Genomic DNA, 23,303 nt, shown 5'->3' with positions numbered 1-23,303 from the left:
TCTCCACATTGCTCAAGCCTTACCAGAAGACCCACAAGTCGTCAGGAGGGCTTATTTTGGAATTAATTAATGATAGCCTGTGCTCACAGAGAGCTCCATGTAGCAACGTGTGGCTCTGTAAAGGGACATTGTGTCCACACAGCAATTAGTCTCAGGAGAAAAAGCACCTTTTAGGATTGGATTAGGATGGCTGATGCTCCTAGAAATATTGGGTTATTGGTGTGACTATCTCTTGACCCTTCCAGACTTATTTCTCTATCATTTCAAGTAGAAAATAACTGGACAAAAGTGCAAGGTACCGGAATATAAGTAAAAAATAATATACATTAGTTATTAAGTAAAGCATTTAATAGCCAAGCAGATTTTTAATAACTATTTCATGTGTTATGCAGATAAATCCTGAGCTGAGACTCACAAGAGTTGTATGTGATTCTTAGGTCTCTCAAGGCCTTTCTACAGCCACCCTTAGATCTTAGACCTTGCTGCTCCCTGTGAGTTGTCATTGCATCCCAGGGAACAGAGCTGGTCCTGGAACAGGGATTCAACTCAGGCTGATGGAAGCCTGAGACAGATCAAACTAAGGCAAACCCCCAAATCTAAAGCAGGGACAGGGCCTTTAAGATCTTCCCTCCCATGAAGGATTTGGGGACCTGAGGCCTTCACAGGAGAATGAGTGTGAATAACTAAGGCAAAGATTACTCCAGGAATTCAGATAGGACAAGTCAGACTAATGGAGAGAAGCACTGACTTACAAAGCTACATGGCTTGAGGTAACTCAAACAGAAACGCAAGTTTAGAAAGCAATTCTGTGCTCAGGATCTGGAGGAGCTACAAGGTCATGAGAAAAACTCGGTTTAATTCCACCACATCAGCAAACTCCCTTCTGCAGCAGGTCATAACTGGCTCACAAACATCTGGCTGCAGTTGTAGGGAAGTCCAAGGAGAAGGAATTGAAGCAGGAGCAGTGAAATCATCTGGGGTTATATCATGTTATAATGTTACTCAAATGCAGCAGGAATGTTGGAAGTCACTGACTGAGCAGCATCCTGGCAGGACAATTCCATCTCTGTGCACAGCGTGTTCCTGAACAGCCAAGGGTTCTGCTGGGAGTTAATCACAATATTTTCTAATAACAGGCCTAATTTGCTGCAAAAGTTACAGAATTAATCTTTGGGGTCAGGTAACCCCCCATGTCTCAAAGGCTCTAACACTCTATCACAGGCACTACTCCTTCTGACCGGAAGAAGCATTTAATAGGAAATCCTGACATCTGGAAGAGCACATCTGGCAACCATAATGTTTCCAAACTTGCTAAGGTCCTTTTACATCAAATTATTACTAACTTCCTTGTGTCATGTTCTCTCTTTACAAGGTGGGCCTGCATCACCCCCATTTATCCCACACAGCACCAACTGAGCAGCATCAATTATACAATAATCACCTGTTTTGTAGCACAGTGAAACTTTTAAGACATTCCTGGTGCTGGTGAAAAGTCGAGAAGTTTACAGTGAGGTGTCTTTTGGTTGTTCGGTATTACATGGCAGCTGAAAACATCCAGTCCAAGCTAATAAAAGGAGCACAGGAAGGAACATAAAATCTGAGTCAGGCCTTAAGCCAAGCTCTGTGTACAGGGGATGGGAAGGAGACTCTTGTATTTTCACATCTACTTGACATGAGGTTTCTTGCCTTTTTCTCTGGAGCAGTCTGGGGTTGCTGCTGTCAAACATATCCAACAACATGTCCATAAAGGAATCCCTAAAATACTTTGAAGCATCTTTCCCACATTGTAGGATAAATTCACAGGGGGAAAAGGATGTCTCTGAACAGTTAGAGAGTCTATCAAAACAGCATGGCACTCAAAAAGAAGATGTTTTGGTTGCCCTTTTACCAGTGTAAGTCTCTTTTGTCTCCAAGGCTCCTCATCTGCTACATTGTTGTGACTTTCCCTCTGTCCAAGTCCTTTCTTGTGACTTTTCCAGTTATCAAACCAAGAGTGCTCCCTACACCTCTCTACTGACATAACTCAGAGACCCTCACCACATAAGGCCTTGGAGCTCCCACTCATCCCTCATTGCCTTCCATACCCATCCTTCCATTCACTGCTGTTCTGTCTTGCCAGCACTTTGCAACTGGAACAATTCTCTGTACTTGCTGATGAAAATCTTTTTGTTGGGAAATAGCTGATATATAAAATATCACATAGAAATTATTTCACAGAATCACAGAATCATTAGGACCTTTAAGATCACAGATTACAACCCTTAACCCAGCACCATCCACGTTCACTACTAAACAATGTCCCTAGAACCATATTCCCATATCTCCACTGTCTGGTGCACAGCAACAAAACATATCATTATTGCTCAAAAAGTGTATCAAATCAGGTCAAACCATAATTGGGTTTCCCCACATTTTTTAACTCTTATTTAATAAAGTCTGCTGTTAAACCAAGAACAAAGTAGAACCTGAGACCGGATGTTCCCATGTCTGGTCCAACAAAAATTATTTTTCTAGGATGGACTTAGCTTAGAGGAAAGGAGCTATATTTACAATATTCTGTGCATCTGTGCAAAGCTTAGCTAAAATTGCAATAACTGTGTGAGGCTGACTGTTGAATCACAGAGCCCTGAACCAAGTGTTCGGTTTCCACTCTGCAATCCCAGATAATTCTCCTCACACTTTACCTTCAAGTAGCCGTGCCTTGACATTTCAAGAAATACCAAGGATACTTTCCCTGACTCAATGTGTGTTCCCTGCACAGACAGAGGGCATTTCACAGGAGTCGGTGGAACAGAAACATAAACAAACCCCGTGCCCTGGGTAGGCCTCTGATCAGGAATGCCAAACACCTCCCCCTGCTCCCTGTCACGGATATCTCCAGCCTCATGGGTCACTGCTGGTGGCCACAGCTTTGAATCACATGCTGGGCCTCCAATGATTTATCACCCCTTAACAGTTTTTGTGTTGAAGATTCCCAGTTGGGAGCTCCACTCCCCTTCCCCCCCACCATGAGTACTACCCAAGAGCATCAAAACCCAAGCAGGAAAACACACTGTCCATGTGGAAGCAGAGTTAAAGCTGTTTAAGAAAACTACTTGTTACCCACAGACACTTATAGCAAATAATTAGTGAAACCATAAAAGACTTCAGGAATTATGCAAAGGTTAAAAAGTTAAAGACGTGAAATCTTGTACAGTGTCTCCAACAGACTACATGGGTGTCTGTTGCTCTCTGCACATTCCATTTAAAAACACAGTCAGTCCTGCTTTTGATAAATCCTTGCTATGAGATTCACCTTAGTTTTCAGCCTCCAGCTGCTTCTGTGGAACTTACTTCAAGGGTTTATAATGTACAGAAAAACTGTGCACAGGAGAAACTCCATCACTTAGAGAGTGCCAGCACATGATGTGGTAATTTCTGGTCGGAGTACATGACCAAGTTTGTCTCACAGGAAACACTGATGCAGCATTTTTCATCCACAGGTCTGCAAAGTTTCCAGCACCTTCATTCCAAAGCCAAGCTGACTTTCAAATTCACAATGTGGGATGCTGCTTGAACCAGGGTAAAGCCAAGCTTTCCTAGTCTCCAGTAAAAAGGCTCTGGGACTGACCTACACATTTCTCAGGAACAGATAAACTTCCTTTACTTGGTCAGACTCACTGGGCAGTAATGGTGATACCAAGTCCTCATGCCTGTGTCTCAGATTGTGGCAATAACCCCTGCAGGTGGTGGTGCTGGCAGTAGTGAGGATACTATTTGTCCCTCTCCTTCTGTGTTGGGGCTCTGGTGGATCCAATCTATCCAGTTACTTTTTCTCTAAAACAAAACAAAACAAAACAAAACAGTGGACCACTATATGTGGGTTCTGAACACAGTTAAACTACCCATTATGCACAAGAGCCACATCATTTCAGCCACTGAACAGAGTTGACCATTTATTAGTATTTGTTTCAGTGGCAGGCCTTTTGAACAAATGGGTCACACTTCACTCCCGCTTCTCTCCCTCACACCTCTACTGTCACTCAATGGACTAACCAAAGACATATAATGCCAGCAACAGAAGAATCAGGTTGGAAAACAAAATAAAGTGATACCTCTCAGTGACACAGAAAATGAAGTCCAAAAGGCAAAAAGTCCAACTCATCAGCCGAATAAGTATCTTGGAGGGATGCATGGGAGGCCTCCTGTTGCCCAGGTCAAGGACACAGCTTCAGCACATCCCTTCTCCACTCCCATCCAGCTCTCATGCTTATGGAAAGCAGGGTGACAATGTGGATAGAGAGGCACAGATCTCATCCTGGCATGGAGCTGTGATGGAGCCAGGGAACACACACTACTGTGAGAACTGAGAAAGACCTGCAGCTGCCTGATTTTATGTACTGCTTTAGCAACTACCAACATTTTGTAGGTTCTTTACTTGTACAACATGCAAGCAGGAATTCTTATGGGGAGAAGGTGTATTCTTTATACGTTTAATCCAAATCTCCCTGGGCTAAGTCTCAATGATGCTAAGCACTCACAGCCATAATCAAAATCAAGCCATTCTGGGATTATCTTCTTTAAACACAAGGTGCCCTGTTATATGTAAAGTTATAATCTGTAAAACAGTGACTCAGTGCCTGTCCAAATAGAAATGTACAATTAATAAAGCATAACCTGCAACATTACCTTAAAAACAGGTAACTTACCTGGGAAAAAGGGCAATCCACCACTAAAACAAGGTTACAACACAAGCTCTCTTCCCACTTCCTTTACAAAGGCATGGAATGATAGTAATGATTGTCCAACACAATTGCTAGCACACAGTGTATAAATAGCATTTTTGCATGATGTCACACAACTACCACTGCCCTACATGGCAACAGGTCCCTAATAAATAGGTGTCTGTGACAATGAGGGGCAGGCCAGAACCCTTACAAGCAAATTGCTTCTTTCTTGTGGTTCTACCACTTGCCATAGATTGTGAGCAGAAGTATTAAAATCAAAAGCTAATACACAGGAGGCTTGTTTATTGCATTGTATGAACCGAAGAAGAATTTCCGCAATATGACACAGAAGGCAGAGTGCACAAAAATTCCTCTGACGTCTGAAGAGAACATTGAACAGACCTTCCTCTGTAGCCTTTCTCTCACATATCTGTGTTTTGAATTTTAACACAGCTGTGAAAGAAAAACAAAAAAGAAAAAAAGCCGCACCAATAAGCTTTGCTAATTGGGCATTCAAAAGTCGGAGACAAAGGGAAGTTTGGGGAGGAGATGACTTTGCTGTGGGCAGTGGCTGTGTCAGACAACCAATGACATCACTGCCTGTGTTGTCTCCATCACAATTTTCCAGAACAGGATTACAGTGATGACAGATTCCATTCCAAAACTCCCAGGCAGCTCTTTACATAGATGTTAGCAGAACAAAAGCATTACACAAGATTTCCTCTCTCTGTTGAGCAGCATTTGATGTTCTCTAACGCTCACCTTGGGAAAAGCTCTGGAGAACCATATGGACTTGGTGAAATCACACAGGATGTCCTGTCTCATAGGCCAAACTCACGAGTCAAGAAACCTCTGTGGGGCAGACAGAGCAGAGGAAGTGGGTTTTATTTTAGTGGTGCCTTTTATTTCCAAGAAGAGAGCAGGGATAACTTCCAAAGTTTTGCACTGCACCTCCAGGTCCAATGGCCACATGTTGCATAGAAAACTGTAATGGTGGCCTATTTGGGCTTAATGGGAAGTAGAAAAACAGAAAAAGAATCAACACTATGAACTGCATTAGAGAATTCTTTAGTAGCCACAAATAAGTAACATAAATTTTTAAAATCCTTTCACTTTCATCTTTAAAAACTCAGTTCCCACTTGTACAGAATTCTGAACACAGCTAGTTGTCTAAGAAAGCACAGGAAGCCCCAGCTCTTGATATTTGGATGTAAGCTTTCATTTAAAATTAATAACCACCATTGTCATGTATTTCAATTAAAAGTGGCCCAGTAGTTAAGAACTGATGTGCTCAATTAACCTAGTTCCCTTCTCTGATTCAGTTATTTTTTTACTTTCACCATTGGCAGGAAGTTATTAAATTGATATCCTTATTTTATGTGTAAATTTAATCTGATTTGTGTCTATTGCTGATTTCATCATCTTAAACAACCTTATTGACATTGCCAATGCATTTTTCTCCATTCCTCTGGCAGCAGATTGCAGGCCTCAGTTTGCTTTCACCTGGAGAAGAGTGCAATATACCTAGAACCGACTGCCCCAAGAGTAGAAGAACAGCCCCACCATCTGCCATAGACTGATCCAGAGTGTACTAGAAAAGGGTGAAGCTCCAGAACATCTGCAATACATTGATGACATCATTGTATAGGAGAAGATGGCAGCAGAAGTGTTTGAGAAAAGAAAAGAAATTATCCAAATTCTCCTGAAAACCGGCTTTGCCATCAAAAAGAGCAAAGTCAAGAGACCTGCTCAAGAGATCCAGTTTCTGAGAGTGAAGTGGCAAGATAGACGGCGTCAAATTCCCACTGATGTCATCAACAAGATCACAGCAATGTCTCCACCATCCAGCAAGAAGGGACTTTCTGGGTTTGTCATCTCCTTTAGAGCACCAAGAAGTTTTATTGTTTAATATTAAGTTTTCTTCTTAAGAAAATGAATTCAGATGAAGAGCACCAAGAGTTTTTTTCTACTTTTCTCCAAAGAAGTATTTTCTCCTGGACCGGTTGGGGGAGGGGTGGTAGAATCTGATTTCCTAGGGGGGCCCTTTGGGAGTTCTCTCCCAAATTTGCCCTGAACCAAGACAAACACATCAATTGGCGCCCAACTCTCTTCTGTGCGTCACCTGATCTGAGGAGAAATGTTTTCTTCTTCACAGAAGAAAAATGAGCAAACATTTTCAAAATTTGATGCATACAATTGAGCACAAAGCATTTATCTAATTTTCATGCTCTGTATATTAGAGGAATGATCAGAACCTAAAAGCAGATAGAAATAATAGCATGCATTCTTTTGGAGCTGCCATTTTTAAAAATTCCCCATAAAATGTTATAGTTCTATCTTTTTCCCAGACTTCCTTACACATGTACCTCCATGTTGGTATTTAGTTAAAGGAGAATCAAAGGAAATTTAACAAGTGTTATTGTAAGGAACCACTTACATTTGAGAGAACAGCTTCATGGTCATTATCTGGCTTGTGCTTTGGAGTTGCACTGGAAGGTTTGGACTTCTTACCCAGCTCCATTCCCTGCCCCAACCTGGTTTATTAATGCCAGTGAAGACCAGGCATATGTTTCAGACAAACTCAGTGGAAGTGCCTCCTTCACAGCTACTCAGGCCCATCTCTGTTTACTGTATAATTCCTGTGTCCCCTGCTATACCCTGGCATCTCTGCAGTGTGGTGAAATGAATTCAGATGAAGAGCACAGCTACTGACGTGCTGCCCAGCCCAAGTGATTCAGGCACATTCAGCTTCATTGCTGTGACCTCCCAGGTCCCCAGGATTTATCTCTGTAGACAACACCATCACCAAAAGCATCAAAAAGTGCAAGGAAGGTGCTGTGTTTCAGAAACTCTTTTTTTAAACCTTTAAGCGCAAGCACAGGCTTGTAATAAGAAAGTATTACATTGCATTACCAGGCATGTCACTGCAAGCAAAACCAGTTTCACATCTTGGGTAGTTTGAGAGGCAGACAAATACTGTGACTGTCTTTTTCTTCTTGATGTCCTTGGATAATTGATCTTGAGCTAGGAACTTTGCATTCCAGCAGAAGCCTGGATTAAAAACATAGACCAACAACAGTCAGCCATCAATCTTGAGGCAATCTATCCTGTCTGCAACCATTTGTATGAGCCATTAGCTATTCAGTAACTCAGGAAGAGATCATCTTTCAAAGAGAATAAACTCTCAGTGCATATCCCCATTCATTCCTCCTATTCTTTTGCTAATTCCCATCTATTACTCCCTCAGCACTTGCAGTGAAATTGCATGCTCATTGCTTTGGTCATATTTATATACCACATTACTAAGCATCAGAAAAGAAGAAACAACTGCTTTGGGTTTTTTCCACATACAATTTCCAACAAAGATTTGAGAGAGAATTTTCCAAAAATACTGCAGACCAGGATGCAATAATATCCTCCCGCATGTATTCATACCTTTATGATTCTCAGTTTTATCTATTTCTCCTGACATCATTCCTGAAGTGCAATGTAGTACCAGGAGTAGCAGCATTAAATTAAATTAAACAGCACATCCTCATTGTGATGGTCCTTTCTCACTGCCAAAGCAGAGTAAAATGAGAGGTCAGGTAAGATAAAGGAGACAAAGGCTTTGTTTTCAAAAAAGGCATCTCTTCAGAAGGCATCTCCTCTTCAAAAACTTTGGGGCTGTCTTTCCTGTGCCTGAAAATACTCTCATTTTATATACATACATTTTACTGAGAGAACATTCAAAATTCACCTTGAAAGTCAGTTATGCTGCCTGCCTGTATGGACCAAGGGCTGGGAGGAGGGATGCTGATTGCTGGATCTTTTCACTGTGCCCCTGCCTCTCCCTAGGCAGCTTCCTGCTTCATCTACTGCCCCAAATCAGCTCAGTTTTCCATCACTGAGGCAAACTCAGCCTCAATGTCTGCTCTGCTGTTCGTACATCAGTAGAGAAGAAGAAAGAAACCATTCTCCTTTCCTGGGCTGAGACAGACTCCTCAGAGCCCACTGGACATGAGCACATTGTCCAGTGTGTGTCTTCAGAGCACCAACCTACAGCATCCATAGCCTGCTGGACTTCCCAAGTAACTCCATTACTCAGTCTTCTTAATTGTTTAGGTAAATTTTTCTAATTGTTAACATCCTCTGGGGTATTCCCATGGGAATCCTTGTTCCTAAAGACCAACAACAGACTAAAGCAAATTGTATTACTTTGGGACTGGTCATTAAGGCTGTTACATTGTTTTTCCTTCTTTTCAGATAGCAATTACAGGCTGTGAAGTGTTATTACTTTTTTTTTCCCCCCCCCAGTACATTGCACTGAAGATCTTCCTGACCACATGAAGATTACAATTAATTAGCTCATGATCTTTCACTTAATGGACTTGGTTAACAACATCACATTCAGAACTCCAAATATATTTCCAAGCCATCAGGTTCACAGCATTTTATATTAAAGCTAACAAATAATTTCAAGAGATGCTTTTTCACTTTTTATAAATTGAAGCCAATTTGATCAAGCCACAAGCAATTTTCAAAGTCCAGGAAAATAGTCTGGTGCCTAATCACAGCAGAAGAGTCAACCCTTACAGATTAAGGGTTGATTAAGGGTCCTCTTTAAATTCCTAGTCTAAACAATCATATTTCTTAAGCAGAAACAGCAACATTGAAATAAAAAGGTGTAAGCTATTTGAAGGGGTTTTTTCTAATATAAAAAAGTGATTTTTTTTTTTTTAATATAAGAAGCATATATTTTCTGGCCAGCTTCACTTTAAAGGAATTTGATATGCACAATTAAGATATTAAGCATGGGCCCAACCATGTTATGAATTTAAGTGTGCCAGTACTGACAAATCATTGGTGCTTAACAGTTCTGTTTTTAAAATCATCATAATTTGACTTCAGAGCACTGCAAAAAGCTATAAAAGGATTTTAAGAGCTGGAAAATGACTTTTCTTTCCAGACTGTTCAGAGAACTGTACATTCATTGTACTTTTGAAAGCAATGTGACTTGCGAAACTGGCAACTTTCCCATCCATAATGTCTTAGAGATGCTTATAGCACATGATATTTTAATTGCCTGGTGACAAAATTATTTGGAAATAGATCAGTTTCACAATGCATTTGCTTCGTATTTTAAACAAAAAAAGCATAAGGTGTGAATATTGCTAAGGTCTGGACACAAGGCTGACAAAACAACACAACTATTAGGGGGAGGTGTCCATAACCCATCATCCTTAGTGCATCCATGAATCCATATGCACAAGCTTAGGTGTGGGGAGGGATTCAGCCTGGCCAGCAATCATCCACGTGCATCACAGATTCATAACCGTCATCAAGTTTAACCCAGGCCATGTCTTCTAAAGGATGGTCTCCCCAAGCAAGCAGTGGCTGCCCCAGACCAGCACTTCTCTCTTTTTTTTTTGGTTTTTTTGGGGTTTTTTTTTGTTTGTTTGTTTGTTTAGTTTTGTTTTGTTTTGTTTGGTGAATAAAACCGCAGTAGCTTCTAAACAACTACTGCTATTTGAAATAGGGAGCTGCTGGACAAAGAAGACAGAGCTACTCAAATGGCTTTGGATACACCACCTGGGAGATTGTCTTTGACTGCATGTGACACCTCTAAACCTGGACTCTTTTTTTATAGAACCAGTATTGGATGTGGTCATGTAACCAAACTCCGGCAGTTCTGGAATTTGTGCCTCACTTTCTCTAAGCCCATGCACAGAGAAAATTCAATCTGTCAACCACACACCAACAGATTTTTTCTAAAAATCCCACCTTTTTTAAGAGGTAGCAGGAGGGTTGATTTGCTTGGCAACTACATTCAGCAGAGAGGTGAAAATAATAAAGTGTTGAAATGTTTTTCATTGCGGCTTTTTAATTTGGAAGCTCCTTCCATTTCCCAAGATTTTGGGTTGTTCGTCTTATTTTTAAGTTATAATACCAGGGTTAACAGGTAACCTTACAAGGCATTCTGAAGTTAAAAATCAGGGAAAAAACCACTTCAGTACAATCCACAGTTTTAGACTCTTGAAACTGTGTGTGCAAAGGGTAAAGAATTTTCTTTTTATTTTATTTTACAAAGCACACAAAATATACACTGTACTTGACATGTGCACAACTCAGTGCACTTAATCCAAGTACCATTTACTGCACTTGGTAATTTGCAAATTTAGGTCCTGCTGAAATATCTGAAAGGAAATCCTCTTATGAGCATGATTTTGATTTACAGCAGCTAAAGTTCTAAGCAGTAGATGAGTCTCTCAAATATTTGTTTATAGGAAAAACGTGGGCCCCACTCCTAAACTGGGATTTTACTGGAAGGCTGGGGTGAAAAAGGAGTTACACCAGCGCTCCTTGCCATATTAGAGATCATGTTTTGTAAATGGGGACTGACCTTTAGCTGTACCAACACTAGTAGGTGTCACTGTAATTTATTCCTTCACGGGATTTCCTCTCTGGTGCTTCCCCAGTTCCGTGGCCTTGTTTATCAGCTCAGCAGTGCCTGTAACAAAACGTGCCCACATATTCCACACCACATCCTTACCCGGAGCAAGGGGAGCCAGACAACCTGAAATATGGAATGTGCATTAGCCAGCATGCTCCATAAAATTCCAAAGCTTGAGACCTTTTCACAGCCTGACAGATTTTCCCATATAGATTTCCACATTCCTGGCATAACCCAATACAGGCACTGCAGGCTGAATGATAAACAGAGACTCCTTCAGGAAACCTTGGGAAAGCAGAGCCTCAGAATATGACACTTTGCTCTGAATATTCCACAGGTGACCAAAGGCTGCACAGCCCATTTTTTCAAGACTGACAGAAAAAGTAAAAATGGGACAAAAAAAGTAACTAAAAGTATCTGGCAATGACCTAGCACCACCCTCAAACACTATCTTTTGTGAAAAATAAAAAATACTTCAGTACTTTCTGATCCTGGAAAAAGCAGAAGCAGCATTTCAGCAGACACATGATTTTATATTGGTTTTGCATTAGGTGCATCAATGCATTTTATTGCAAATAAATAAAATTTAACTGCAAATAATGAGAAGCATGAAAAAACAATTCTGCTAATTGACTCACTTCTATTTTTTCTATTTTGTTTATCAGCTGTGGTTTACACATATATCCACTGCAGCCTCAGACACAGGCAAAGTGCATCCAGCACTTAGAAGGCACTCAGAAAACAGGAGACTTGCTACAGGCAGCACAAACCCACTGAGCCAGGCTCTGAGCAGCATTCAAACCATGCAAAAATATCCCAGAGTGGAGCCAGGGCAGGTACATGCTGCCAGACTCCTCCAGGTCACACCCCAGGGGAAAGCAGAGCATCTTCAGAGCTGCTCTGCTTCCCATCAGCTGCCAGGGGCTCCGAGCTGGCACAGGTCTCAGGCATTGCTGGGATGCTCTGGCTACACTCATGGCTTTGCAGCCTGTGGAGCACAGGAAGAGAGGGGCAGCAGAGGATTGACTCTCTCACAGAGTGACTTCTGTGGTGCAAATCCAGAGCAAAACCTCTGACAGCACAGCCAGGAGCCCCAGCCAGGTTGAGTAATGAGGACCTTGTGTGCAGCCACTGCACGTAGTGAGAGCAGAAAGTACAAACAAAATAATGCACAAAGGACCATGGCTACTGTGACCGTGTTAGAGCTGGGAAAGCTTCAGCAGGTACTGTTTGCAGTAGCTCCTGGGATCAAAAGGGGGAATGTGCAACTCCCATTCTTACAAAAACCTGTCCTATCTGTTATCCAAAATTATCAGTTAAAATAAAACAAACGTGTTACCATGTGTCTTACCACAGATTTGGGCAAAGCACCAAATCTGCTGGGTCATACTGTCATCAGCTGTTACCCTTGTTTATGACTGGACAGCAAAACCAGATCCCATTATCTCTGCTCCCTCCTCACACTACTCTGCAATGCCAACAAAATGATAGAACAGTATTTCCACACTGGATCTTTAAGCAGGCAAAATCTGAAGATTATTTTGACGATTTCTGCCATTCTCAGTGATTTAAAAAAAAATATTTGCAGGAAATAACCTGAAATCCTGTGTCATCAAAAAAAATGATTTTGTGTTCTTTAGCATTCACCTAACTTTTAATTCTATGCAAAAGGAAAAAGCAGGTTCATTAATTAATAGATATCAAGTGCAAACTTTATATCCAAAATTGATATCCACTCTGTTGAGGTCAAGGTGCTAAATGGCTAAGCTGAAATTCTGATACTTAGTACAAATCATAGGCATGTCAACACCTGACTAAATCTGAGAAATTATATCCCCTGTACTACAGAACAAAACAAAGCCAACAAACAAACAAAAAAAATATGCTTTCCACTGGTGGAAGTAAATATTGAGAAGTAATTGACAACTGAGGAGAGCACACATTTTAGTAATTTTGCTCACCTATGGAATGCAGTGAGCTATGAGTTGAGTAAGAACTGTCAGGATTTCCAGCTCTCCTATAAATTAAATCAGGGTGATCTGAAGACAAGGAAACAAATACATCCAGGAAAGGTTTCTCCCTTTCACACATGACACAAGCAGCATTGATCCTAGCCAGTGAGGAACTTCTGGGAGACAAAATTCCCAGGTAATGGGCTGAGGGAGAACTAAGAAAGAACCATGACCCCAGTTCTGCTGAAAAAATGTTAATATTTATGAGAAAAAAAATTATTTTACTTCCCAAACGTGTCTTTACAGTCTTGATCTAGAGACACTGATAGACACATAGATTGTATACATTATCTGTTGAGCTTATTTTATTGTTAAAAATATTACTCTAACATGTAGATGACAGAAACTGAATTCATCACTAATAATCATGCACTATTTTGCACCAAAGGCAAATTTATCTGATTTTAATGTAGAGAACAATATTTTGATTCACTCTACATTTTTGGAATCCAGCCTGAAACCTCTAAATTTTCCCAAAATACAACTATGTTAATAAAAATCTCAAACTAATCAGCATAGAAATTACACATACTCTTAGCTAGAGAAAAATATCATGAGTAGAATTTGGGGGAGACTTTTCTGCTGCCCAAGCACAGCAGAAAATTGGTAAGCATCTTTATCTTCACGTCCAATAAATATTTTCCTGTCTTACTGAAGAATAACCACTCTTGTGTGATGGAAATATATTTTAAATATATTTTTTTTTTAAGTAATCCACCACTTGAACTTTCCAATTAATTCCTGTGAGCCACGAAAATGCCTGATGCAACACTGCAATTTTAAAATCGTCTGTGGTCACTGAAGCTGACCAAGCCACCATGTGTACACACAATCTCCACCAGCAGTTAAAGACCAAGCTGCAGAACAGGTGATGCCACCATGTGGGGCCTTGACTGCTAAATGAGGTCAACTGACAGGCACTGTTCTGAAGGAGGGGGACAACATGGAAAGAAGAGCCAAGGTTGGAGAGGAAGCTTTGGGAGGCTGAGCAGCAGCCTCACAGGCAAGCTCCTATTGTGCTCAGAAACAGAAAGAATTTGACATCTGACCTCTCCTAGGAGAAAAACCCAAGCAGCATCTCCAGAGCAGGCAGTGAAGCATGGAAGTGCACTGTCCACACAACAAAGAGCAGATAAACCAAGACACACTGGCTAAACAGATAAACAGGGAGCTTCCTGGGTGTCTCTGGGAAAGCCCTGAAGATCCATGCTTTGAGAAACAGTGCTCAGATATCTTGTGAGAAGTTCTGAAACATCACTGAGACTGCTCTAAAACCCTCCACATTCACAGCTCTTTTTAGAGTTTTGTGACTTACTTCTCCACAAGACTTCGCTGCAAGCCTGATTCTTGTATCAAGCAACATTAATGTTCTCCTCTTCTTTATCCAGGCAGGTGGAATTTCTATTGTGCACACTTGTGGCAAAACAGGCCATTTATCTTTCAAAAGAGCCATTAATGAACATCCTCCCCCATTAGTATGGCTGGTAAAGGCCTCAGTACAGAAGCAGAGGTGGAAGCACTGATCACAGCCCTTCCCACTGCAGGGAATGAATCTCCATGACATCAGAATTAATCCAGAATGACTTTTTGCTCCAGATGCACCCAGTGAAAGGGGCAGCTTTGCTACCAAGAACTCCTCAATCAGACACTCCCCATTCAACAGATCTGTGCAGTAGGGAAAGCTTTGCTTGTGTGGAACACTTACCACCACATTGCTCCAAGTTTCCTTCAAAGCAATTTATGTCCCATTTTGGGCTTCATCTACTGTGTGCAGGCTGAGCATCTTTAGCTCCTTCTAAAAAACAGCGTGGGCACCTGAACTCTAAAAAACAAATAATACCTGAGCCTCTGGAAGCCTGCTCAAGCAAATATATTCAGTCAATAAAATAATCTCAGCAGAATTCCAAGTTGTGTCCTTGTCTGATTTTGGACCAGCAAAGAATGCACAATCAAACCCCATTCTACAGGGCTTTGAAAACACAGTCTTCAAAATGGGATGGATTTGAAATCACTGGTTGGCCTGCACCAATAGCTTCACTAGTGGCTTCTGTCAATTATATGACACAGGGGCAGGTGAAGGGAAAAGATCTGACTGATCTGAGACCACTAACGATGAATCCTGTCAGATGGATATTTTGTAATAAATTTCTCCTCCTTGCATTTTAATTCTCACATGCAGCCTGAGGAAAGGTAAGCAGATTTCTTTCCTTGTTTTTCCAAGTTGGCTGCAGATCCTACTCAAGGTCAGTTGCTTGGTGACAAGTTTCTCTGGCTACAAAATAAATATTCCCCATCTGAAATATTTGAGAAAACACTGTTTTTCCTAACTACATTCCACAGTACTTGGGCCATGGGGTTTCCCAGAATAGTCTAAAATGTTAACAGGGTTACACAAACGACTTCCTCCAATTAGATTATCCCCCTAAGACAGACACAGATCCATCCCCATACACAGCACTGCTCACATATTCTTTAAACAGTATGTTAAACCTACTCCAGGGTCTGGAGCTCATGTGAAGTAGTTTAACTGCCTAGGAACAAATTAGCTGGCTGGATCCTGTGCCCTTTTAAACGTAGGCGTGGTGGGAGACATTTTGCAGGGAATGAAAAACTGGAAGTCGCTGTGTTCAGTCTGAGGTGCCCGCCAAGGAAAGCACATCTAAGGAAAGAGACAAGGGAGCAAGACACAAAACCAGGTATCTCACCACCAGGGATGATGCTCCTGGAAGTACCTGCTCTGGGGTCAGCACAGACAGTGTGGGAGTCGGGTGTCTGCAGGCAGCTCCCAGTGCTCCCTGCCATCCTCCTCTCCATCCTTTCAGTACAGCACTGCTTTGTCCAGGACACAGAGAGTACTCTCAAAACATTTGTCCCAGTGATCTATTCTAAGTACCATTGTGGACAGATTCTTATTTTTCAAATGCAAAGAGAAATACTGTGTCCTGGACCAGTAGGGAAGAACCCTGGAGAATCAGTTAACTCTGCACCTTTTCCCATCATAATGTCAGGGGATGTCTTCAAAGAGACTAAGACTAGGACAAGCATTTAGTGATGATTCTTTAATACGCTTTTTCAGCTCTCAGCACTCTGTAGTATAAGAATTTCCTGCAGTTAATAGCCCTTGATGAAGCCTTTTCCATGAATTTGTCTTCATGAATGACTAGGGAGGAGAAACAACTGATTCTAGATTTTATGATTTGGTAATAATTCCCAGAAAAGAGCACCAATTATATGGAGTTTTTAAAAACCCTATGCCAAGGAAAAAGGTATTCTTGAAAGAGCAAAATAGGGACTCTCCACCTCATAAGTATCAGTTAGAAACTTGGATGAAGAGTTTTAAGGCTGCCAATTCTCAAAGGGGAGACAGTCAGGGAATGGGTTTAAACTCACATGCTATAGACAGAGGTTCAAGTATTCCTTTAAATACAGGATCCAGGTTTCAAACTCACCTGGGCCTTTCAAAAAAAAAAAAATTTAGACATGTACCACTCATATGCAGTCTGGGAATCTAAGGTCAACACGAAAAATTAAAAGCCTCCCACACATACCTAAATGCTGGGGGTGTTTTCCTTCTAAATTTTTTTTTTTTAATTTCTTCATACACCCAGAGCACTCACATCTCAGAGCTGGAAGCTCCACATCTGTGGGATAGTCAACTGTGAAAAGGGTCTGGACACTAATTACACATATCTGGGCACTCATTAGCACTTTAGAGAGAAGGAAGTATTGGTTTATTCTCATTCATATGGGGAGGTAAAGGTACTTTTCCTCCATTTTGTTATACTCCTTTGCCAAGGAGATTACTTTTCCCAGATGTTCCTGCCCTATTTGCTGGACAGGATGGACAGTAGTTGCTTTATAAAGGCTCATGTTCTCTTCATTATCAGCACTTTGTCCACATTATAGGAATTATTAATTTCCTCCTAATTTTCCTCCATAATGTGTGTTTTGCAGATATTAACACTTTTGCATATGTCCGCATTATCTCATTTTGCAATAAAAAAAACAAACTACAGAAGAATTGCTTCTTTTGAATCTACTTATTTTACACATCTTACTTCAGATTCTCAGAATTTGATTTTTCAGTGTACCTGTTAATTTGTTAAACTGGGACTAATTTATTTGTTAAACTGACAGTCTGGAGTTCATGGTGATTGGCAAAAGCAAATAGCAAATTGGCAAATAAGCAAATTAGGCCAAGGATCTTCAGGTAAACAGCCACAAAGCAAAGAATAAGTATCTCTAAGTGTTTTCACTTGGAACTCAATGACTGACAAAGAATTAATTTCCTCATCGCTGCACTCCAAACTTCAGTCTTCCTAGAGCTCTGCATTTCATAGACTATCACTCTGTTTCTGGGATATTCAAAGCACTACTCCTGCAAGCTTTAGTCCCAGAGCACTTTGTCCTGTACAACAAATGAGCAAAAGAACCTGTCATGATACTCAGGGAACGGAGCAAAAATTGTATGTAAATCCTTAATTCTATTATTTTCCTAATGTCAGTACTGAACTTCGTCCCATCCTGTTAATACAGCCCTGTAGATGCTCAGCAAAAAATGCTCCACCAGCAACAATTTTTTTCAGAAATTTGCTGACAGCCAAAAAAAAGGATGTTACTTAGGTTCCAGGATTTATACCATATTCTAAAGGGATAGTGATCCAGCAAATGTTTTATCCAGTTCTTATCCCTTTGACAGTTCCCTGGACTCTTTATTCCCAGTTCAAAGCAGTTTGCTAAATAAGTCTTAGCCTCCTGAGTCATAGAATCATAGAATGTTGTAGGTCATGTATTTCCAACTCTACTTTTGTCCTGTCTGCTGATTGTCCAAACCATCCTAATTTCATCAGTGTCTCCAATCTCACTCACTCCTGGAGCCAATCTCTGTCCTACATGGTGCAGTCCAGCTTGCCTTTCATTAACTATGCATGGCCCACTTATCCTCTTTAGCTAAAACCTCACCATAATTTATTTCCCTGCCAGCTCCCTTATCCTCATTTCCTCACATCATACCTGATCTTGTACCCCTTGAATACGTGGTAGGTAGCTACATAATTTTCTTGATGTGAACAAAAGTTACATATACCTGACAGGGCTGAGTAAAAATTAGGTAGCTACATAATTTTCTTGATGTGAACAAAAGTTACATATCCCTGACAGGGCTGAGTAAAAATTATCTCCCAGAGTGGGACAACCACATCTTTAAAAAAAAAAAAAATCCAATATTTTTGTAGCATAGGAAAAACAATGTATTTTTTTCTAAGTCTTGTTCTTGGAAGACATTAAACTGTTTTGGCTGAAAGCTTCTGAAGAGAATTCAGACAGAGGCAGACACCAAATTAAACATGGAAAAATTTAGTTTGAAACTCCACTTTGACAAAGTTGTGAACAGCTAAAAATAAGCCTTAAGGGCTGGAAGTGCCAGGCAGCCTTAGCAGTAGATGCTGTCACAAGCCCTGCCTGCAGTGAAAGGGCCACCCTACTAGGTCACCCGCTTTGGTGACAAGCAAGCATAACCCGACTGCATTTCCAGAGTAACTCCGTGTCCCTGCCAACCAACCAAGATAGGACTTCTGCCATTTAATTGTCCAACAATTTGATGCCTCCATGAATCCTGACAGGGAGACCCTCAGAACTCTTCCCCACTCTCCAGGGCTGTGACATGGAACACGACCGTGCGTTGCAAGATCCCCCAGCCCCAGTTTCTGAGGTGGCAGTTCATGGCAAACAGCTGGTGACTGAGCCTCAGCTGTCCAGATTCCCTCTGTGAGAGTCAGTCGCAGCCCTACTTGTGTCCTCAGCCTCTCCTCCCCGAATTTGGCTGTAATGGACCTATCTAAAGTAATTAGGCCACCTGTTGCATCGCCAGATCCGTTTAAGGAAGTTCTTCGGCACTCTGGTTTACACGGTTTGACAGGAATTGTTTAAGTGGGTACCAGTGTAATGGCACTGCAAAGTGAAATTGTGGCATTATTTTAATCAATAAATATACTTACATGCTCAGATGACTGTGAGTTGTTGTAATTAGTTCTCCATACCATAATGCAGTCTGAAAAATGCCAACTTTTTGCACGTTACATGATGTGGAACGGGGATTGCATTTGCAGATGATTGGGATATTTACAAACAATTGAGTTTTTACAGCTCAGAAAGATGTTTTATCCCTGGTTAAAAACAAACAAACAAACAAACAAAAAGTATCAGTTGCAGAACTTGAAAATGACTATTTGTTTGGGGAGTAAATTTGGTTTTATTTGTACCATTCCTATGGTCACCATAAATTAGCACAGTCCTTACACAGACCAATTCTGCATCCATACCTCATACAGGTTTATTTTTGGTTTAGATGTGTAAGTAGGATCTATTTAATCTATATATATATCTATATGTACATATAGATATAGATATATATCCCCCCATCTTAGAGGTTCTTCACAATAATGTCTTCAAACAAAGAGTGGGGTTTCTTCTCAGTAGGTTACATGGTAATTTTGGCCACTGCTTAGCATGTAAATTATATAAATTAATATAAACATACCAAATATTTTTATATACAGTAGATTTTAATTTTACATTAGCAAGGACTTTAATATTACAGTATTTCACTTTTATTTTTCTCTTTATTTACACATACCTTTGTTTCATGTCTTGAAAGGGCGCTCCACCCTGTAATCTTCATTCACTCTGTCCACGGCTCAAAACTGACATTAAGCACTTGTTTATTTTTAAATACATCCTTAAATGCAAAAAAATCAATGGGGTAAAAATATCTTTTAAATATCTAAATGTCAGCACACTGCTCCATAGGAAATACCAGGAAATACCAGCGGATACTTTCACATCATACCACACTTAAAGGGCTTAGATTGTTCTTATCTCCATAAAAAGAGAGAGGGAAAAGACCTGTGGAGTAAAGAGGAAGATCTCAATCTACTTTATATTTTGCACTCCTGAAAGTGTGATAGTCCTAATTTTGTAATGCAGGATAAACAGGAAGGCTTCCCACATCCTGCAGGATGGGATAACAATATGAATGCAATGAGAAATTAACCAAGTTGCTATTAAAACTGCTTAGAATGCATAAGGAGTTTACTAGGCAACAAGATCTAAATTAACTCTTCAGTCAAAATTTTTATGATTATTAAATTAATTAAATGTGCCTCAAAACATGAATGTTTTAATAAACTGCTTGGGGTTGCAGCCAGTTTTACCATTGTAGGATATAGAGCAATATTATGCCAAATAATATTTGGCCAGACCACTCTTATAATCAGAGTGCAACTCACGTGACTAAAATAAGGTTCAAATCAAATGTTTTAGGTACATAAATACCAATGGATCCAGTCCATAGGGTATGGTCCATAACAAGACCACAAGCTCTGATTTACAGGGAAAACTTGAAATGCTGCCCTGCAGGGATAAAAAAATGAAAGTTGTGAATTCCACACTGGTGTCAATTCCAATATCCCCAAACGTTAAAGGCAGTAAACCACAACTTCACCTGTCCAGCTTCTCATTACTTCCGCACTTTTAAACAATTAATACAAAAAGTACACTGTCAAATGCAATTTCTATAGGACTGAAATAAAGAATGAGAAGATTTATTTCTTAAAGGCACTATCAATTCCTCCACAAGCTTTGTTTTGCACACAACAGCTCAGAATAGCAATGATTAACTGAAAGAAGAAAAATGGAACACTGTCACTATTTTTCCAGTTACTCATCATAAAAGGTATGTCGGCACATCAAGTAGACAACATATCACTTTCCTCTTGTGGTTTGCTGGTGTTGGAGAAACAAAAAATGGACAGAACCATCATTAAAATTAGGAATCAGAGAAACAGACAAGGGGTTAGTTACATCTACATATAATTTATTGTTGCCTGGCAGGATTTCATGCTCATGACATGCACCTTCAAGCATTACAGGCTGTTTTGTAGATTGATCATCCACCATTAATAAAATCTGATGCTGAAATCAATTGGCCTGACATTTACCCTGCTTCACCACCTAAGCACATACCAGATCTCATGTGTGATTTTTAGGAGGCTCTAAAAGACAAAATTACAAGGGCTGATGAGCACTTACTAACGACAAGCCTGTAGGAGTGTGTGAGTCATGAATGGGTCAGAAGCTCTGTATGAGAATACTGTATGCTTTTACCTAGCTGAACTCTGATATCATCACGTGAGCTACTGAGAGATATAAAAATAAGTATATGAAGTGGTAATCATCCCTTTCACATGAGATAGAAAATGATGAAAAAAAAAAAAGGATTTTTAAAAGAAAATTTCAAAGAGTGACTAGGCCAAGGATAGTGCATTTCTTGGGCAAGGTAATACAATTTTCCCATATTTACTGTAAAAAATTCAGCTCTTAAAAGACAGTATTACAGAGCTGCAGTAAGATTTAGGGGTTTTGACTTTATTCAACACCTATTTTAAAAAGGACACTTCATTTGAAAAAATTTGCTTCCTTTTTGCCAGGTAAGTTAAACCAAGAAATCCCAAGTTACTTTGTCCTTGGGCAAGTAGTTAAATCCTCCAGTGTCCTAGTAGGGTGCTTGTTTCAGGCTAGGCACGAAGGTCACTTGCAGGGCTTTGGTATCAAAACTCACTCATGTCGTCACCCCACCCATTGCTGGTGCTGAAGAGCAGCCAGAGTCCATCAGACCATCTCTGAGACACAGATCTTCTTCCATGGAGCAGGTTATTCCAGTGGTATCCACCTTGTACTGGTACTCATATACATCACTTGCTAAGAAATGTGAATATTTGGCAGGGTGTGGTTGGCTAAAATCATTCAGTCAGTTTCCGAGCTGACTGGCTGGGAAGAGCCATGAGGAATTTGGTAACAAATCAGCCAGCCAGGTAAAAATCCACTCCTGCCAGCCCACAGCATGGCATGTGGACACTGAGCACTCTTGGACTGCCCAGCAAGAGGGTTCCTTCCAGCTTGTCCACATCATTTAATTGGCAGAAGTCCACAAGTCTGTTCCCAACAGCAAATTCATGCCCAAGTTGGATAGGAAGTCATTTGACTCAATCAGTTGACATTCCTTCCCCTCTGTCAGCATAAGGCTTTCTGAAGGATCTTCACTCAGCTGCAGTCTCAGCAGGTCATTTCTCTCTCATCAGATCCCAAGGTAAAAGCTGCTCTAGCTCCATTTACCTTACCCAGCTCTCCCCATTGTCAATTCAGAGCTGAACGAGCCTTTTGAAGTCTCTTAGTCCTCTTTTTTTGTGCCAGGAAACCTTTGGGACAGTTTATAATCTATATAAGCACTAAGACAGGACCACAAAATGAATCGTATTAATATAATTACAACCAGTAAAGTCATCAAAAGGAATGATTCCATATTTAAGCTAGAATAAAGAGGTAATGTGAAAATAAATACTCTGGGAGATCTAATTATATAATGCAGTATTCAGTTCTGCACGGCCAGCCCAGCAAGTCCTCTGACATTCCAATCAAAGTGATCTCACTAGCATGTGAGAGAAGAGTCCAGCTGACAGATTTGGGACATGTAACGTACTATTTAGTCAAGAGGCCCCATGTGCTATTCATAAAGAATTAACAACTCTTATATTGACAATGACAGTATTGTCAGAAGACCTTTGGAAGGGGGGAAAAAACCTCCATAAACTCCGTCTCTGTAAAGTTGGACTTTTTTTTTGGCCCCTCTTTTCCAATGCTGATGTAATCTCCAAACATCTCCAGCAGCAGCTGCTCAGCGAAACCAGGCACCTTCTCCCTAGTCCCTTTCAGCAGCACACGCAGCACTTTCCAGCTCGGTCAAGACAATCAGGGCCTTTCTTTCACCAATTAGCTATCACTTCAAGAGTCCTGAGCTGTCCAACGAGCTCTTAAGAATGGTCTTTGCAGGAAACAACACTGGAGGAGGTTTTTTTTTCCCCCTAGACAAATGAAAAGGGGAAGAAGGGGAGGGGGAAGAGGGGGACACAAAAAAGCACAAGAAAACAAATCAGAACACAGAAGCTGTCCAAAATGCATCGCTTATTTTGTACATGGACAAATGCAGAAATGTCCTCAACAGCCAAGGCTAGAGCAAAGCACACACACACACAAACACAAAAAAAATGCTCCTACTTTCTTTCGGAGATAGTTTGTTTAGTCAAATACGTTAAAAAG

At 40.6% G+C, this 23,303-nt stretch overlaps 1 protein-coding gene and 1 long non-coding RNA gene across 2 annotated transcripts in view; both read right to left on the bottom strand.

Moving 5' to 3' along the window:
- Positions 1-5,436: 5,436 nt before the first annotated feature.
- LOC132328317 (uncharacterized) lies at positions 5,437-8,263 on the bottom strand. The gene is made up of 3 exons (XR_009486734.1): positions 8,142-8,263; positions 7,620-7,757; positions 5,437-5,558 (listed from the first exon to the last, which is right to left on the bottom strand). It is a non-coding gene; the product is annotated as an uncharacterized LOC132328317 (long non-coding RNA).
- Positions 8,264-21,003: 12,740 nt separating this feature from the next.
- Positions 21,004-23,303, bottom strand: part of SMIM38 (small integral membrane protein 38) — a 33,196-nt gene continuing 30,896 nt past the window's right edge. Inside the window, exon 5 of the mRNA XM_059848410.1 lies at positions 21,004-23,068. Coding sequence (XP_059704393.1) covers positions 22,378-22,509 — 132 coding nt within the window. The 5' untranslated portion in view covers positions 22,510-23,068 and the 3' untranslated portion in view covers positions 21,004-22,377. The remainder of the gene's footprint in view (positions 23,069-23,303) is intronic.

The sequence above is a fragment of the Haemorhous mexicanus genome, chromosome 6 (assembly GCF_027477595.1).
Source record: "Haemorhous mexicanus isolate bHaeMex1 chromosome 6, bHaeMex1.pri, whole genome shotgun sequence".
Lineage (NCBI taxonomy): Eukaryota > Metazoa > Chordata > Aves > Passeriformes > Fringillidae > Haemorhous > Haemorhous mexicanus.
Note: the sequence above shows the minus strand (reverse complement) of the source record. Positions and strands in the feature narration are given on the sequence as shown.